General features: G+C 51.5%; 3 protein-coding genes across 3 annotated transcripts; 1 reads left to right on the top strand and 2 right to left on the bottom strand.

Annotated features, from left to right (window-relative positions):
- Positions 1-1,238: 1,238 nt before the first annotated feature.
- TGME49_257530 (transporter, major facilitator family protein) lies at positions 1,239-4,824 on the bottom strand. Its single transcript, XM_002364946.1, has 2 exons — positions 4,210-4,824; positions 1,239-4,085 (listed from the first exon to the last, which is right to left on the bottom strand). Exons 1-2 carry the CDS (start codon positions 4,300-4,302, stop codon positions 2,664-2,666), a joined length of 1,515 nt encoding a protein of 504 aa, XP_002364987.1. The 5' UTR covers positions 4,303-4,824; the 3' UTR covers positions 1,239-2,663.
- Positions 4,825-7,917: 3,093 nt separating this feature from the next.
- TGME49_257520 (synaptobrevin protein) lies at positions 7,918-10,539 on the top strand. The gene is made up of 2 exons (XM_002364945.1): positions 7,918-8,736; positions 9,342-10,539. Exons 1-2 carry the CDS (start codon positions 8,353-8,355, stop codon positions 9,756-9,758), a joined length of 801 nt encoding a protein of 266 aa, XP_002364986.1. The 5' UTR covers positions 7,918-8,352; the 3' UTR covers positions 9,759-10,539.
- Positions 10,540-12,744: 2,205 nt separating this feature from the next.
- On the bottom strand, positions 12,745-18,971 carry TGME49_257510 (CDP-alcohol phosphatidyltransferase superfamily protein; the record flags this gene model as incomplete). Its single annotated transcript, XM_002364944.2, has 11 exons — positions 12,745-13,197; positions 13,616-13,710; positions 14,107-14,163; positions 14,741-14,811; positions 15,140-15,217; positions 15,915-16,000; positions 16,343-16,414; positions 16,911-17,012; positions 17,460-17,555; positions 17,992-18,138; positions 18,825-18,971. 11 exons carry the CDS (start codon positions 18,969-18,971, stop codon positions 12,745-12,747), a joined length of 1,404 nt encoding a protein of 467 aa, XP_002364985.1.
- Positions 18,972-19,203: the final 232 nt, after the last annotated feature.

A 19,203-nucleotide genomic window follows, 5' to 3' on the forward strand; every position in this document is an offset into this window, starting at 1 on the left:
AAAGCCTCTCGTTGTATATTTCTGACTGTCTTGATGTGTTCCTGGTTACCCCTGGGGTCGCAGCTATCGTCTTCCTGAAAAATACATGGTCCCGTCCCCCTTAGCTTTGACTACCCGCCCCATCAAATAAGAGCCACTCTACCATTTTACCATGGTCGTAAGCGTAGACTCCCAGAGGCAAGCGTTGGCTTCTCTTCAGAGAAATCTCAGTGCTAGATGAATCCTTCTACTGCTACGATGATGAAAATCGCGAAATCTCACCTACCACGTCACAATGTTTGGAGGTACCGGAGGGTCCATAAATTCGCTCGTACCGTTACGCTCAGATCTGCAGCGTTCCGAAACTTTGATGTTGGGAACAAAGGTACGTGTAGAATGACAGAATGCGCTTACGGCCAATGCGTTGCGAATCACCCAACTCTAAAGCCCTAAATTTATCCCGCTAGCGTTCCTGTAGACCATGGAGTGTTCCTCATATAAAGCAACTCCAGTAGTACAGAACGCGATGAGTTCGCCAATAACTATTCCTATATTCACACCTTTCTACATGACAGAAAGCTACAAGTGTGCAGTTTGCACTGCGTCTTGTCAGCCACAATACCCTTTACGAAAAATAACTTTTTAGTCAGATCACCTATACTTCCTGGATCGGATATCAGTAACAACATGGGTAGTGATTTACTTCCTTCTGATTATGTTACCTTCTTAATCTTTACAAAAAGACAAACCTATTCAATATTACAATGCATTCTATCATATTGCAAATAAACTACCTCTCTATCATAAGTTGTACCCTAGGACATATAGGTACTACTAATACAAATATATTCCATGAATACGGTAAACGTATTAAATTTAAAAATGACGTGGATGCTACGCTACACATACAATAAAACCTCAACTCTACACGGAAACCAAACTGTCCCAAGCGGTTCAAAATCGGTTATAGTTCACTAAATTATAGGCTCCGCTGGCTCCATGCAAGGGAACACTGGAAAAAGCTATGCGAGACCTAGGTACTAAACGCACTTGCACGTGTGCTTGCAATACTCTCGAGACCAGTCAGCTATACGCTGAAATGTGCAACTATCCAACCCGGAACCTTAGCAGAGAATTTCCGCGCGCTGGAGACTGGAACCATGTCCGGTTTAATTGCACTAAACGGCGTAACCGACCACGAAGGCGGTTGAAACTTGGTAGTCGTACAGCAGTGAGCGTGGTGCTCCTCTTCCCTGACAGGGACTCGGAAAAACATTTAACATTGTCCTGTTGTTCACATGAAGCATCTCTCACGCTGAAGGCCAACAACCGTAAAGCCAACTGCGCTGAACAGCAACATTTGTTGCCAGAGATGGGTGCAATTATAACACGAGACAAGAACAGAGGGATCTACTATGCGTGCACTACATCGCGTAGCCAGACACACATGGCAATACAGTTCGCCTATAATACAACCCTCAACATAAAAATATACGATATGCGATGCAACGAGAGAATGAAACTTGCTCAGAGCCACTGAGATTCTGGGTCGAGTAATAAATCACGATGGGGGTTTGCGGTTACATTGGAAGAGATACCAGATACGCGAGTCGTCTGACCGCGATACCCGGATAACCGCTACTCCCCCCTCGTGGCATCGGCTTCCAATCCGAGTCTGTGATTTGCTCTTTCGAAGAACTCACAAAACTAATATACACGGATTGCGAAGCCTCGTAACTGTAACACGGTTAGACCCCATAGCACACGGACCTTCACAAGGAAGGTAAAGCGCCTCAAAGAGGATCCAGCTGCGGGAGTAAGAAGACTGCAAATCCCACACGCGGAAGACCCCTTTCAAGCACACTACAGACCTCCACTGTCAACATAACTGCTGACAGGCGGTAGCCTACCGAACGCGGAGACATTCAACAACGGTTCAGACCAACTATTGGGCAGACGGGTGCCACCCGATAGCAAATAAAAGATGCGCCACAAACAGGTTGATTTGCTATTCACGTTGGCATTTCTTTACCACGGCGTCAAGGACTCATCGCGCAAAAAGACGGCTGTCACACACGACGAAAGACGAAGCAAAAGCTCTTGTACGACCAAGTACACGCACTAGAGCCGCTGCGTAACTCGACTAATGCAACGACCTGCTGTTTCTCACCAAATTCGGATTCATCGACACACGTTCTCGGTGCACAAGACTGAGAACACATGCAGGTTCGTCCAGGCAGAAACAGCAGTCTGACATTCCAGTATCTCGTCCACGTCGTGCGAGAAAAAAGCTGGGCTCCGCTGAATAAACATGGATTAAAACAGGCGGGACGTGGACCAACCTCTGCTGAACAACCCGTCACTGATTCAACCCATACACACCAACCCAGCAATGCGTATTTGGAAACAAGAAAGACCAGATTCCGTGGCCTTCTAGTTCGCACAAGCAATACGTTGCAGACAAGACTGCCGACGGTGAAGCGAGGAATGGGAGGGCGCATCGTCAAAAGATCTTGAAGTCCATTCATATCACCCCCGTCCACGGAACTCTTTGACAACAGGGACCGGAGACGACTGCACCTGCGCAATTATCTCCGGGTGAACTGACAGATTTCGAGAGCGCGCGTGCGTCTTGACATCTTTACACGCGAGCACGTGACTCCGCCTGGATTGCGCACAGCAATTTACAGCACCTTCGGGACTTTTCTCTTCCTCACATACATGAACAAAAGAAGTCCCTCATTGATGAGTGCAAAAATGAGGCACAACACTGTCATTGTATAAAATCCGTTGTCAACACTGTACTTTCTCATGGGGTCCGTTACAAGAGAGATAATACCCCCCACGGAGCATAAAAACCCGATCATTTTCCCCAGATTTTCTGGATAGAAGATCTCGGTGACGTAGCAGTAAACCTGCGAAACCAAGAACGACATTTGGATGGAAATCAAGATAGACACAATGTACTGCGATGCAGCAAAGCAGGGGATTCCCGGGATCAACATGAGAATCCACGAGAGAAGACCGCACGTGTTGCAGATCATCATCACGGGGACAATGCCAAGACGGTCAGCAATCCCGCCGAGAATGATGCACGGGACGAACGAGAAAATAGAAATGATCTGATTGGCTTCGTACGCGCTGGGGATAAGGCGTTTCGCTGACGGTGCAAAGAAAAGGATCGTAATAAGCACCAGAACGAAGTACGGGAACAGCGGCAGGAAGGAAAGAGACAAGAAGTCACGCTTCATCGACTGAATCGCCGTCAAATTCTTCTCGCCCTTCTGAGCCAAAGCATCGGCACCCGCTTCCACATCTTGCTCTGCAGATGCACTCGGGGCCTCATCAGGCGCGGGCCACGCGCGCCGCGGGATAATGAACAGCGCAACCAGCAGGCAAAAGCCAAGACCGGCACCGACGTAGCCTAGCATGACGCCTCGGAACGTTGCGCCTTCCACATTGATGTATATCGTCCGGAGTGAAAGGCCGACAATGAACGAGATCGACCTAAAGGAACCGTAGACAGCGATGATCGTTGCAACCATTCCCGGAAACAAATTTGCTCCACACAGGCAGGGGAAGAACGCCATATCAATACCGGCGCCCATGAACACCATTGCAGGGACGTACGCCCGGAAGCTTTCCGAGGAGAAACCAAACAGAGTCCAGCCGGTGATCAAACAGGCAAGACCTGTGAGTGCACCGAACTTCGGACCTGCGAAGTCGAGCATGATCCCCCCGAGCATCGCAAACACGAAGTAAGAGCACGACGCAACAGTGAACAAATGGTTTACAGAAACCTCCTGCTCTGGGCACTTGGGTTCGTGCGGAAGGACTGTTTGGTCGATCTCGCCGGGCTTGCACTCCCACTCGAACGCACCGGACTTGTACAGTGAGTCCGCAATCGTTGTCCAGTTCATAAAAGATGGTCCAGACAGCAGACAGTACAGACAGTAGGCGACCAGCACAACATAACGAGACAGCCCGAAAGCAACGCGAGGCGGCGTGTTCGCCACACCCTTATTAACCGCGGAGTCTTGGGCTTTGTTCACGCCCTGCTTCGCGCCTCCGACTTCGAAGCTGGAGAGGCTGGCTCCAGCGCCAGTCTGCAGACAAAAGACACACGAGCAACACAACTTCGATAACGACCGCCTGTCTTTGTCGACTGCACAACGGCTCCCCGTCAAAGTCCCTCATCTCCCGAGCCGGACCCTGCAAAAAGATGCTTACCGGTTGGTGCGCCAGTTCAATGCTTCTCGCTCGGTCTCCCGAGCTCGGGCTCTCGGCTTTCCTCTCCACCATAGTCGCCTCGGTCGACTCCATGATAACGGCAGGACCACAACGTAATTCGTTCGCGTTTTGGGACGGAGTTTCTGCTGCACTTTTGGCAGGGGGGAAAAGCTGTGTCCGAACGAGTAAGGACCCGCGAAGATTTGCAGAAAGATGCTCACAACGGTGACGCACCCGCAACGTGGAAATCTCTTTTGACGCAAACGGAAGCAGTGCCCTAACGGGATGCACGGCTTCGGGTGGTGGCGTCAGAGGTGGGTCGTCCAAACAACAGCTCGAAATTGACCAGCCAGGCCACCGAGTGTGACAACAGGAAACAGCAGACACGGAAAACTAGAGTTTTTCCTAAATAAAAAAGTGGGCCTCTGCACAAATCACTCGCAGAGCCACTCTCGGGCAATTCTAAAACCGTTGGAAGCAGAACGGCCTGTAAACACGGAACGATTCTGCACGTCGCGCAAGGGGAAAGTGGATTTTGTGCTTTTTCAAACTAATTTCTAGCCCTAAGGAAAAATTCAAAAGGAATGCTCTGAAAAGACAACAGTTTTAAATACTGACTCGCTTGGGCAAAACCAGCCGGCCTGCCGGAGACGTCGGGAGTGGACGCCGGCCGCCGGACCGTGTGGGGAACTTCTCCGTCCGTGAGTTGCCTCTGAATGCTCGCGGGCGGAATCCCGGCACACGGCAACGGCGAATTGGAACGCGGGGGAGAGGCTGCGTCCCTTTTTTCGGGAGAACCCGGGAGAGTCTCGCGTCGCGACGCCGGTGTGGTGATTGTAGCAACCGCCACCTCGCTGTTGTTGCAAAGCCATTACCGCTGCCTCCGGAAGCAAGGCAGTGGGTCGACTCAGCTCCTTCGTGTTCGTTGCACGTGGGTAACGTCCATAAGGGGTGGATAACCACCGTGTGCTTTGTCTGTGGACAGGAACCGCGGGCGGTGAAGGTGCGTCTGCGATGCATGAACAGCAGAAAAGCGTGGCGACTCACTCAGCTGACTGCCTGCGTCCGCTTTTGAAAATGCGCGTCTTCGTGGTTGCATGACCTAGACACGCGCCGGAACGTGATCGGGATTGCTTCCGCCCCACGATGAACCTGGCCTGCTCTGTTGTTACTGTAGCCACAAGGATACTCCGAACAAGTTACTCCGAAAGGCTTAGCTCCACGAACGAGTGTTCCTACAGCACCTTCAGTTGTGGGCGTTCGTGATGATTCACTGCCGCTGAAAAAACATATTTATAACGGGTTTCCAGTAGAGGGGCTCGTCAGATTTTTAGACTCTTCTACTGCTTTCAACGTGAGTATTCCGAGGGATAACGCAAAAACACGGACGTGCGCAGAAGTCGTCAGTCGCTGTATAGAAATCGCCACCCGCCGCAGGTTTTACATAGAACGCAGAGTTTTGCTTAACTGTTGTCGTTTCAGATCCCCAAACCCTGCAGAGACCGACGGTAGCCGTGATACGTTGTTAATACCACGTCCCCCAAACCGTACCCATCGAGGCCGCCGCGGGAAGTTCTCTAAGTCAGCCTGTCGTGAGACTGTAGATTCAGAGAGTACTGCGGGACATGGTTGTAAGCGGTGATCCCGTGCTGGAATCTCGCGTTGCTCCTCGCAGCAGAAGAGGAGTAGAGCAGAAGGGAACTCCAATTTCAGGGAGTTTTGCACTGGTTTACGCATGCGCCCTTGATTCGTGAGGAAACAGATCTACCCGGAATCCCTCTTTTTATGTTTTCTGTTGCCAGTCTTCCCGACACTTGACCTTCTCACGGCGCTCGTAGCTCTTTCTCTCGCATGCTGTCTCCTGTGTTAGCGACAGCGTCACCATTCCTTTGCATCTCGATCGACCCAACACTAGAGGGCACCACTTTATGGTTAACACTCGTCAATCCTAAAGAAGCAGAATGATAGGCGCCCTGGGCGCTGCGTGCTGTCGAACAGGGCAGCAGCAGTTGTACGTATATCGGGTTCGTCGCCGATTTCCTAGTGAGTGCCGAGGCTCGAGATGCGTCTGCAGCTGGACCGTTTTCGCGGCTGGTGCCACGCATGGTTTCGGACTTGTGTACCGAGTTCCCTCCAGAGGGGTGTCTTCTGTGTAGCTTTTGTCTCCTGTCTGGTACAAGCCGTAAACGTTATCTGCCTCTACAGAAATGTGGCACGAAGCAAGATAAGTGTTGAATACCATCAATGAAACGAGCAAAACGAAAGGGGGGGGAGTGGGAAGCGACGCCAGCCTTCGACGTTCCTAGTGAACGAAGGTCGTTTTCGGCGCGAGAGGCCACGCGGTGGGTGAATCTGTGAGCAAGTGGGTAGGCGGGTAGCTTTCCACGTAAACGGCGTTTCCTCTATGCATGGGGCCACGGATGAACTCGAGGCAGAACAGCTACCGAAATGCTCGGACTGATAGGAGCTACGTGCAGCTTCGGTAGAACAAGAGAAATAGTATGAACGCGCATCAGAGTGCTCACTTCTTTCGGGGGGTCAACTGTGACTGGTGTCCAGTGGCTTACCTTCTAGACGACTGGAAAAACCGGAGCGCCACTGCATCTATAATTCGCCCTTTAGGTGACGGTATTTGATTCGGTCACCTTCGGACTCCAGTTTCCACGTCGGCACTTTAGTACAAACAAGAGGCGGCGCGTCTCGCGGCAGTCTGGTGAGAAAAAAGAGGCAGGCGTCAGTACCAGACGGTGTGGTGGTGGGTGAGTAGATATGTGTCATAGCCCATTTTGAATATGTTTTGGGAAGTAAGACACTCATTGCTGCCGCATGTCTGCAGTGATTTCAAATCCTTTTAACTCGTGTGCTGGCATATGCTCTCGTCCACAGTATTGCCAGCACGCCTTCAGCTGAGTATCAGATGGCTGTGGTACCGCACCAACCTCTTCGTGCAGGAGGTTCTACTCCCATACTACCCAATGACGGCAGGTTGTTTTTTTCCCCAGGAAATCTAGTTTGATTGTGGAAACACCACTATGTGGAAGGGTCAGGCTGCGCGCTTCTTTTCCCTGATGCCCCCTTCAGGGAGGAAGCCGACATACACAAGGAGTTTTCGGACTAGAAACCGTGCGAAATGAATTCATAAAACTGAAGGTGGGGAAAACTCTGGTCACCAACTTCGTGCGAGCCAGCGTGCCGCAGATTGTGGCCTAAGGGCGCGGCCGCCTACAGCGCAGGCAAAAAGGGGGTGAGCCATCAATCGTCACAAGCTCCTGACTGCATCAGAAAACCAAAGGCGTTGTCGGCCCCGTTTGTCCCCTTGGTGCAGTCAATCGCCACTCTGACTAAGACTGTCCTTTGTGAAGTCATTTGGGGATAAAACCCCGCAGACTGCGGCATCTGATCGAGGTGACTGTTGCCGACCCGACCCGTAGGGACGGGGAAATACACTCTCTGCTTTCCCAGCGTCTCAGCTATACGAATAAGGAACACGCTAGACGAAGCAGACGCCGGAAACCAAGGTCTGAGTTTCCTGTTATCTCTCCGGACAAAAACGACTTTTGCAAGTTGTTTCACATGCTTCTAGCGGTATGGACTAGGAGACGGCCGGGCATGGCGGCCGCGTCTTTGCGCTTTGCCCGGTTGTTCCACATGCCGACTTGAATAGATGAAACCACTGAGTATGCGGCCCGCCCGCGTACCCTTCTCGAAACACAACGAATTTTTTTCAACTTCTTTATTGCGGTGCCTTTTTTCGGCGGCAACGAAACGCCGACGTCTTTGGGCTGCGCACCTCCCGGTGACACCAGGCACGGAGACCTCGAACGCTGGCTCGCGCCTTCCCATGACCGTTGCTTTGTCAGCTTTTCACTCTTTTCCGGCCACGAGGGATTTTTGAGATGGAAGATGACTGCAATGTGTTTACCGAAACGGGACTACACACGTTGTCCGTATCGATTTAAGTTGCTTTGGAGGGGATCGTCTGGAGCCGTCACCTCAAACGCCCATCGTCCAGCGCGTACGGTTCTATTTTCCATGCCAGGAGCTTCGCACATGCAAGCGAAACACATTATTTGACTCTTGCTTGTTTTGTCGAAAACGCTCCTAAAAGCTCCAGTGCGACAAGTGTCTGTGGAAGGTTCGGTGATGAAGGGGTCAACGAGCACAGCGCTGCCCGCCACGCCGGGTGTCGCGGGTACCGTGAGCGTGGCGGGCTCCGCCGTTTCGGCTTCCGGAAAAACGAATCTGCCCTGGAATATTGGGTTTGTTGCCGTGGGAAATCTCAAGTCAAAGACGGTCCTTGATACATTCTACAACCGGCTGACGTCGAAGGAGAAGAATGCGCTCGCCCCGCTTTTCCCTCAAGTTCTGAAAACCGCCCCCGACGCTATGCCTGGGCTGCGCAGAAAGTTCCCTGTAGATGATGGAGGAATCATGTTTCTTGCTTCCGACCCAACGGGATCTTTTCTATTTGGACTTTACACCCACGACAAGCAGTATCCAGAGCGGGTAGCTTTCACTTTTCTCACAGTAAGTGCGAAGGGGGCCGTTGTGAGGCTGCGTCGTGAGCTCGCTGAAGGTGGAGCCAACACTCACTTTCGTTCAAACATAATTGTGCAGGCGTAAAATATGTTAGAATAACGAACTGCCGAAACACACAGTCATTTTTCCAAATCCGTGGAGCAGTGGGCGGCGCGTGCTTGCGGGTCGTGGCGTCTCGCTGTTGGGTTGTTGTCTTTTTTTCTGTCTGTTGTTTGCCATCAACGCCGCCGTGCTTCGTTTCTAGAGTTGTTTTGGTGGCGCGTGGGGAAGGAAAAGTAAGGGTTGCATGCAACAACTGCACCTTGCTTGTTGTCGTGGCACGCTTCAATGCCTGGTGGTAGTTTGTTGCACGCACAGGGTCTCCCACCCACTGTCGCGTTCGCAGTTTTCGATCCTTTTGTCTGTGTAACACTGCTCCTTTTCCGTGGCAGATCTTCTTGGTGATACTAATAGACCTTTTCTACAAACGACGTACACCTTGCCTGGTAGACGAGCTGTGCCTCGATGCCAAGTGAACGCTGGTGTCCTCATGTCCGTGTCTGGACTACACGAAAGGGCGTTTCTGTGTCTTTCACATTGCTTTTTCCGCTCAGGAAGTCCATCAGCTGGTATCTGAGGCAGTCAAAGATCAACCAGCATGCGGGACGAAGCCAGGATTACTGGAGACCCGGCTGCGTCAGGCTGTGAAGGGCCTCATTTCGAGGTTTGACCAGCCCGCGAGTGTCGACAAGACGACGGAGGTTCTGAAGAAAGTTGAGGACGTGAAGATTGAGATGGAGAAGAACGTGCAAATCGTTCTTCAGAACCACGCGAACTTGGAGAGTCTCGAAACGAAAACCGGACAGCTGGCGGAGAGCGCGAAAACTTTCAAACGCACCGCTGGAGACGTGAACCAGTCCATGCGGTGGCAGAGGATAAAACTGACTGTGATGCTGTGCATTGCCTTTGCCGCTACATTGGCTTATTTGATTTACGTCGTTGTCAACCTCCTTTCCGATTCGAAAAAGTAGGAGTTTTTTCTCGTCGAGGCGCTTTGCAGAGTGGCTTCCTCGCGCTTTTTCTTCGCGCACACTTCGGGTCTTTTGTGAGCATTCTGTGACTTGTATCTCTCGTGGAGGATAAACGAGAGAGGTGTGTTTGCAGGCAGGATTTGGAAACCCCTGCGACAAGCACTGCCTCTGCTGTTGGAACATGCATGCTTATGTAAGCTGCTTTCAACTGGACGACGCTCCTCCGTACAGATACACGTAGGGAGTCGCCCGGTCCCTCTGCAGTGGTCTACAGAGACACTGTGGCGTTAAGAAAAGGTGGGAATGCTGCCGCCAGTCGACTCAGGTTTGTGTTTGGAAACGGCATATCCGCCGAACATAGGCTTTAATTTTGATCTCAAAGGCGATGTATGCGGGAGAGACTCGTCGAGATACGGGTGTTGCTTCAACCGAGCCTCTTGTTGGACATCAATTCTCTTCTGGCGTGTCTGTCGAGGAGACGCAGACCGCGGTTTCAAGTGAGGGGACCTTCCCAGTGAGGGAGAGTTGCACTGCATCTGGCGCCTGTTTCTAATACCGGCTGATAATTGTGATTTTCAGCAGAAACATGCTTTGATTGATTGTGGGAAAAGGTAACACTTCGATATAAAGGCGGTTTCGTCTCGCCGTCGTGGAACTACTCGTGGGTTGGCCTGCTGCTTCGCGTTCGGCCCATGTGACCGTTCTTTTCCCGAGTTTTTCTGAAACACCAGCGAGCTGGTTTCAGCTCAGACGCGCACCGCTGTTTCCGTTGCAACTTTGAAAGTTATTACACCCCGTACAACATAGAGAAAACCACTTGATTAGATTCCGAGTATGCTGGCTTTCGCCACCCTCAGAAAACGCACATGTCCCGACAGAGCACATACCGTGTAGCTCCGAGAGCTGCCGACACAGTGGCCGATGTGAAGAGCCTCCTCTTCGTGTCAGGTGCTTACAAAGGTCCTCTTTGTCTCTAGTACGACCACTAAAAGCTCTGTTGACTGTGTGCCCACAAAGGCACACCCGTCCGTTTGTCGACACGCTGAGTGGTCTTCGACACTTCGACGAAGTGCGCACCACACGCCACAGACAACCTAACTGCATACCTCTGTCTCTGAGAAGTGTGGGTGACAACGACAATTATCACTTTGACTCTGGTATGCTAACAAAGAGATCTTCGACCCGGTAAGCAAAGAGCTTAAAGATAAAGCCAGCAGTCCAACTCTCAGTTTCTCGGGATAAGCGCTGGGAGAATCTGTATGACAAGAGAAGTGGCGTATAAATACGTCAGTTATGTGGTAGGCCCAAGGTGTGAGGGAGCGCTAAAAATCCGAGCCGAGCGGTTTTCTTGAAACGAGGACTCGCCCGGCGTCGGACAGAAGCGTGGAAGAAGAAACTGCTGCAGTGGCTTTTATACTACGAAAAACACTCTTCAACTTCGTCGCCCTCCCTCCCCCCTCCCTCCACGATACGTAGGAACAGAAGCTGGACAACCGAACCCTGAACAGCTCGTATTACTCTCACGAGAGTGCGTACTGCCGTGAATCAGTAGATGGCTCAATACGTACACGACCTCGCCGGGCACCTGCCAGAACGCATGCATGTTGACCTTGCTCGTCTTGTCACTCTCAGCCGTGTGGTGCGTGTCAGGATTCTCTAGGTCTGCGTCTCCCCTCCAAGCAGGTGTGTTGAGTTTGCGTGAACACCGCGGGGTGAATTGCCTCTAAGTTGCGGAGAGCCGAAACACAGTTCTTCGTTTCGCTGCGTTGCCCGGTCGAAGAAACGGAGTGCTGCCGAAGAGTTGGTTGCAGAACCCAGATTACAAATTAAAGAACCCCCATGTGGATATGCTTGCTGAGCGAATGTAGACAAATACATCCATATGGATACATAGATATACACACAAATAAATAAATACATACATACATGCTCGTGTGCTTGTCCTGTTTCGCCTACGGGCGCTGCATCGTAGGCGCACACATGCACGCGCCTGTCTCGGCCCGTCGGATTTCTCGCACCCCGTCGCGACGGCTGCGTTCTCCGCAGACGCGGCCAGGCAAACAAAGATGCACTGGACAGAGGAGGAAAAACAAGGAGAGGCGAGCGAGACTGCACGAAAAGTTAATTCAGACTCCCAGAAAAGCCACAGAAAAAAGGATTGCATTTCGCCTTAAAAAAACACTGCTCGAGTGACAAACACGCCCTCTGAACGCGGCAGCGACGACTCTGCACAAAGGCTGTGTAAGACCGAAGCAGACGCATGCAAAGCTGGAAAAAATCTTCACTGCCGCTGCTCCATTCGTCCCCCCTTAATCAACAAATGCGTGGTTGGGCGTGTCTGAGAGAGCGAAAAAAATCGAGTAGAGGACCACCCAGCTCGTTCGCGGGCGTACACCGCTGCTCACAGTCCCCACTGGAGACAAATTCCATATACATACAGCGTGCTGTATGTTAACTCGTCGTGTGGTTCGAGGCTACTATCACCCTTCTCTACTCTTTAGGCCATCCGCCTGGTTTGTACCTCTCCCTCTCTTCCTTCCTGTTAAACCTGACACCTCTCACCTACGACTTGGCATCTGTTTTCCCCACTCTTCGTTCTGTTTCGTCTTCTCCTCCTGCCTCCAAATTCCTCCCGGAAACGCGTCATACGCTCCACATATCCGCCACCCACCATTCTTGGAAGTGACTGACCTTCCGCGTTCCTCTCCTCTTTCCTCTGTTGCAGCCTTCAGTTTTATTTCGAGCCTGGCAACATGCGCAACGTGACCTCTCTGTCCGCAGCTCATCTCTGTCTTCTTCCTCCTTTTTATCTCTTTTGCAGGCCGTCTCTGTGCACCGACAAGTGCATGTTCGTCGCTTCTCTCTTCTGTCGCGTCCGTAGTCTGCTGCAGAGCCGCGGCTTCTTCCACTTCTCTCGAGCTGTGTTTCACGACACAGATTCGCCTTCTGCACCGTTTTACTTCGTAGTGTTTCTCCGAGCACTCGCTTAGGAGCTCTTTTTGAGAGCATTAAGCTCTTGAGCATTCACAGCGGCCTGTGCTCGGCGCCTCGTCTGCATAGGGCTCGTGCCTCCCCGCGCCGCGACTGGACTGTCTCCTTGCAGTCCCTCGAGCTTCGGCGACCCTGCGGAGGGTCCTCGGCCTCTTCCCTTCCCTTTCTCTTCCTTCGCGTTCACACAGAAACATGTGATGTCGAGGTGACTGCATATCGCTGTGATGGTGCTGAGCAGGAAGTCGTACAGGTAGAAGACACTCCAGAGACTTACGGCAGTCAACACCCAGGGAATCACATGCTTCTGCTGGTACGCCTGTTGCGCTTCAGAGAGCGGCGAGGAGAGAACCGCCGCAAGCGGAGAAGACGGATTCGGACATGCCAAGTAGAAGTAGAGACTCGTCGCGTAGAACGGCAGCGCCGGCCACTGAACGGGGTAGAAGCGCAGCTGAAGAAAGTCGCAACACAGGAAAAGAAGTGAGAAGAACTCGCGACAACACAGAGCGCGAAGGGAGAGAGCACAGACCGCCCACGTCCAGAAGGAAAAGAAGAGAACACCAGTCGCAGCTTTAGAGACAGACGCTGTAGCAACTGGACGCACACACACTCACACACAAATCGCATACATTTCTTCATGGCTCTGCAGGCTCTGCGCCTCACGGGGAGAACGAGAGGGTGCAATACATGCTCGGCATGTGAAAAGAATTGTCACTTCGCAGGTGAGAATGTGCAACTCGCTTCGAGGAGACCTGTCGGGGTCGGACCCTCCGATCTGCATGGAAATCCTCATCAGAAACCAAAGACACTCGCCCTGGAACTGGCCATCCAGAGCGCAGCGCCTCGAAGGCAAAGCGAGTCTCGCTCACCCTGCACGTCGCTGCAATATTCATGCGCAGGACGACGATTGACGAATTAATGATGATGAGGGAGTAGCACACCGCAGGGTGGGTCTGCATGAGACCTGTGCAGCAAAAACGTAGAGCGCCAAGACGTTGCTGGATTCTTCTCTACAGCGGTTCGAAACCAAAGACCTATGGATCATGCATGCAACGAACAGCGAAGTCAAGGGAGCGAACGGCACGAGGTCCGGATGATTCGTTTCCAGCGCCGACCCTTCGGCAGCCAGATTCCGCTTGCTTTTCCTCCTCTCACCTTCCCAGTTTTCTTCCCCCTGCCCTCCTCTCTGCTTCGTTTTTCAAGCCGTCAAGTTCAGCACACCGCACAAAGACGCGCAGCTTCTCTGGCGTCCTCTGCCCATTCTCTCTCACGCCGTGGACCCTAGAGACCCCGCCTCCTCTATCCCGCCTCGAGCTTTGCTGTCTGAAAATTCTGTCCGATGGACGCTTGTTAGACTCACCCGAGCAGAAGAAAGCGAACTGGAAGAGTACGTGCGAAAAGCAGCCAATCAGTTGCGCTGCAGAGTTCAAGGAAACGCCGGAAAAACGAAAAACGCAATTCACACTGCCCCACTGACAACCCACACCTGCCTCTGCCCTCCGCGCCCCCACACCGTCCCATCCACATATAGAACACAACATGTGTATATGCATATATCTATATATATATGTATATATGTATATATGTTATATATAAATATATATATATATATATAGGTTCTATATATGTCTAAAAGACAAAGGTCGAGACCCCTGTCAAAGATCTTCTCTGTCTAGGCGCCACACATCTGCCTGCATGCAGTTGTTGCCCGAGAAACGCGTCGAGCTCTATCTCCAGATCCATGCATGAAGACGCACACACATAGATGCGTGTGTATGTAGATGCACATGCAGCTAGACGTAGATGCGCCTCTCTACGTCTAGCTGTCTTCTTGGGAGAGACCTGCAGCCGTGGGGAGAGAGAGCTGAGAAGTCCTTGCGTTCGTCTCTCTCTTTGGGGAAGACACTCGACGACGCAGGAGACGGGGCAACTCCAGCTCCCCTCTGTGCTCAACTTTGGTGAGGAGAGGCAGTCGTGGACCAGACGAAACTCACGAATGGCAAGCGCTTTGTCGTTGACGAGTCGGCACCCATTGAAGATGTCGGACACCAGCATGTAGGTTAAACTAAGGGACAGTCACACAACAGCATCTCTCGAAACAGAGTTGCAGAGACAGGAACCTCCAAATCGGCAGCGGTAAAGCACCTGGACCGACAGTCTGCATGCGGCCGCACTGTTGCGGGGTGATGTGTGAGGCCGTCCAAATGAAACAACGGCCTGCAGGCATCTGGAGTTCCGTGTGCTACCTTCTTCTCCCGAGACAGACAGAGAATCGACGCGACTGCAGTGTCTCTCTTTTCGTCGTGTACGATAAAGGACGGAACTGAAGTCTCTTTCTCTTCATCTCGTGAAGTGAGAGTGTGAACAAACAAAGCGTCTTCCTTTGAGCTTACAGAAGGTAGAAGGGGAAGGATATGATGTACTGCATCGGAGTGTTCAACAGACAGTCGGGGAAGAAAGCAGCGGCTGAGCTGCATCCGAGGATCCACACATACATCGACAAACGCTTCGTGAGATGAAGAGACACAACCTCGGCGGGAGACCTTCACCGACAGCGGACGCTCGAGGAACCTCTCAGTTTTCAAGCGAAAACACAAAAAAACGTATCAACAGACGTAGGGAAGGAACTCCTTGTCTACCTGCAGAAATGCGTATCTACATAAATATTTGCACACATGGTTGAAGATGGCTGTGTGTGCCTGCGTATCTTTGTCCATGTCTCTAGTTGCCTGTCTCTACGCAAATAACTCTGCAGAAGCATACGACGAACTTTTCCGTTTCCAATCTCGTGTACAGACAGTAGACGCGTGCGTTGCAGACTTCCGCGGTTACATGTGGAGACAATACAGAGAAAGACGTACACATCATGCGGACATGTGAACAAGGAAACGCATCGACAGCTGGAAAACTGCTTGCAGGTGTGCGCACAGAAGGCTTCTGTAAATCCATTTACATAAATACAGGGATCAACATGGATTCACATTTAGAAATGCACATAGACAACTGTATGTGCATAAACATATAAATACATAAATGCATGTATATATGTATATCTATATACGGGATGTAGGTATGTGTAAATACGTAAATAAATAAAGAAGTGTATGTGTAAACAAACATACGAAGATATGTGCAGATGTGCGTCGGTCAAGAAGAGCCTTGACTTACCTATAAGTGAGGGCGAGGCACTGGCCGAAGGTGAGGAGAAAAATGTCAGGACCGAAAATAGCTCCGAGCAGATTCACACCCATCGTCTGGAAGCATGCATTTACAGAAAAACAGAAAAACACACAAATACAACATTGAGGAACAGGCCACAGCGCTCCTCTCATGGCGATCTAGGCTCATGCACGGGATGAACTGCATGTATGGAGACATGCATATAGAGAAGCGTATGCACTTCCTGGTCACATACAACTCAAGAAAACAGATATATGCAGGTAGAAGAGATTACACAGTGTTACGCAGCATATACCTCTGTGCGTCTGCGCATTCGAGTATGACGTAGGGATTCGACACAATCGAGAGTTTCGACAGATACACAGGGACAACTGTCGGAACTCCGACTACAATTGCTTCTTCCGTCGTGAACTTACGACAAGCTGGCCCTCCGTGACGCCGGTGACGCCTGTGTGACAGCGATAAACGTGGAAGTGGATCTCCCACCACTGCAGAAATCCAAGAATCAAAGAAATCGAATGCGAGGAATGCACAAAAAACAGACAAGGCTTCCCTCCACAACTTCCAAAAACATCAACGCCCACTCTTCTACACACAGGTTCATACCTGCACAAATATCTGCGTACACACACATGTATACATGTATAAATACATACATATACATATATATACATATATATACATATATATACATATATATACATAGATGTATATATATACAACATATATGCATATATATATAACATTTATATATATATATATATTTATACATGCGCTGACACACAGGCATGTATGTAGGGATGCTTGCGTAGAAATCCAGATGAATGGGTTAACGCTTTACCACACGCCAGTGATCACAAAAGTTGCTGTGTCTCGGCGAGAGGACAGAGATCTGCGAGATGGAAAGCGGTTCGGCACTGGCGTCGGCTCTGGAGACGGCGCTTTTGGCTTCGATGCGTTTCTGTTGCCCCGATGTGAACTCACCGAATAGATGAACATTTGCATTTGCAGAATGGCCAAGAGGACGTAGGAAAACATGCAGACGCCCATGCGCGCGGTCGCGGCGTTGATGAAGACAGCGAATACCTGCAAAGTCCCGAGACCTCTCAGAAACGAACGCCTGGACTCCTGTGAGGGGAGAGGAGAGCCCAGTTGAGGGCAAACGGACCTCGGAGGTTCGGGAGGTCCCCCGCTCTCTACTTCGCCCACACGCAGTGAAGCTCACTGTGCTTGAAAGGTCGACGCCTTCCTCGAAAAGCTTTCGCGCGTCTTCCACCGGAACCAAGGGATACTCCTGGGTGAGCTTGCGAAGAGAAACGTAGGTCTGAACGGAAGCGCTGTCTAGGAAAGTTCGTTCTCCACGACATCCCCTCTTCTTCGGAGCGAAACGGCAGAAAGTTGAAGACCCCTCAAGGTGAAGCACAGACGCTCCCGGCCCAAATGCCAGTCCGGCCTCTTCTGCGCATGCGCTTCGAGACCCAGGCGGCGAGATGAAGTTCTTTTTCCCCCAAGTGTGACTCGAGAGCTGCTTACTGTGCTGAACGAGTCGCAGCCGTGGTCAAACAGTTGCCCCAGAGGCGTCGACGAATTTGTTCTTCGCGCTTGCTTCCCGTCAACAGCGTCCAGAGTCTGTAGAAAAAAGTCACAGACTCAACTCTGCCCTTCTCTCCAGTCCCACTTCTCACACAACTCACAAAGAGACTCTCGCACTCACGCACGAATATATACATATGCATGTACAAATATATATATATATATATGCATATGTATATATGTGAATATGTATATATGTGTATATGTATATATGTATGTATATGGTTGCATGCATCTGCGTCCATGCACATCACCTGTGGAGACGCGTTAGAGCCCCTCGCGTCTGTTTTCTTTTTCTCGTATGCCTCGCTCTGCATGCATGCAGATTGGGAGGCGGTCCTGTGTGTACGAGCGAGGACCTGGAGAGAGAGACGTTCGCCCCCGGCGCGGAACGAGAGAAGAGAAGTTTGGCTCTCGACACTGAAGAGGGACGGCGCGCGCGACGGGCAGCAAGTCCCTGGAGACGACCTACTTGGTAGACGAAGAGAAGGAGGCACATGGCGAAGTACACCCAGCGGGGCGCGGCCTCTCTCAAGTGGGGCATCCAGCTCATGACCAGCAGCATGCACAAGAGAGTGCAGCCGAAGCCGAAGACGGTCAGGAGGTTCGGACTGAGCCACTGCAGGAGGAACGACGCACGCAGGGAAGCTCCTCAGTTCAGCGTCTGCCCAGAAAACGATGAGAGGCGGAACTCGCCTCGGAGGGAAGCGCCGAACGCGGAAGCACGAGAGAGGGAGAGGAGCAGAGAGACGAAGTCGAGAGAGAGACGAAGTCGAGAGAGAGACGACGTCGAGAGAGAGAGACGAAGTAGAGAGAGAGACGAAGTCGAGAGAGAGACGACGTCGAGAGAGAGAGACGAAGTAGAGAGAGAGACGAAGTCGAGAGAGAGACGAAGTCGAGAGAGAGACGAAGTAGAGAGAGAGACGAAGTCGAGAGAGAGACGAAGTAGAGAGAGAGACGAAGTCGAGAGAGAGACGAAGTAGAGAGAGAGACGAAGTCGAGAGAGAGACGAAGTCGAGAGAGAGACGAAGTCGAGAGAGAGAGACGAAGTCGAGAGAGAGACGAAGTCGAGAGAGAGAGAGACGAAGTAGAGAGAGAGAGAGACGAAGTAGAGAGAGAGACGAAGTCGAGAGAGGGAGGGAAACAAGAAGCTTCGACCGAGAAGAACAGCGAATCACGAGGAAGAGAGAAGACGCGGGAGAGCGACAGAGGAGAAGCGAACAGAAAAGAGGGAAAAAGACGAGAGGGGCCTGTGAGAAGAGACTCAAAGAGAGAGAAGCGGAGTCTGGTTCTGCAGTTTCTTACAAGAGGAAGTTTGCCCGCGACGTAATCCCACCAAGGATTCATCAACCGATCAATGGGAGTGCTGCCGCCCCCGCGGTACTCGTAGCGCCGGAGCTCCTCCAGACCCTGTCGAGTGATGAAACACCCGAAAACGCCACCGACCATCATCGTCAGCGAAGCGAAGGGAAGCGACGGAGAAAGGAAGACGCAGCGACGAAGAGCGCTGAAGAACGGGGGAGGAACAGACAGAACGAATCGCCGAAACGCGAACGACGGACGAAGACGAGGAGGGGAAGAAGAAACAATGGAAGAAGCGGAAGGCGCGGCGAGTCCGAGAAGCAGCAAGGAGAGCAGGGGAGAAACGGAGACTTGAACGAGGGACTGGAACTTATCAACATGT

This window comes from Toxoplasma gondii, chromosome VIIb (assembly GCF_000006565.2).
Source record: "Toxoplasma gondii ME49 chromosome VIIb, whole genome shotgun sequence".
Taxonomy (NCBI): Eukaryota; Apicomplexa; class Conoidasida; order Eucoccidiorida; family Sarcocystidae; genus Toxoplasma; species Toxoplasma gondii.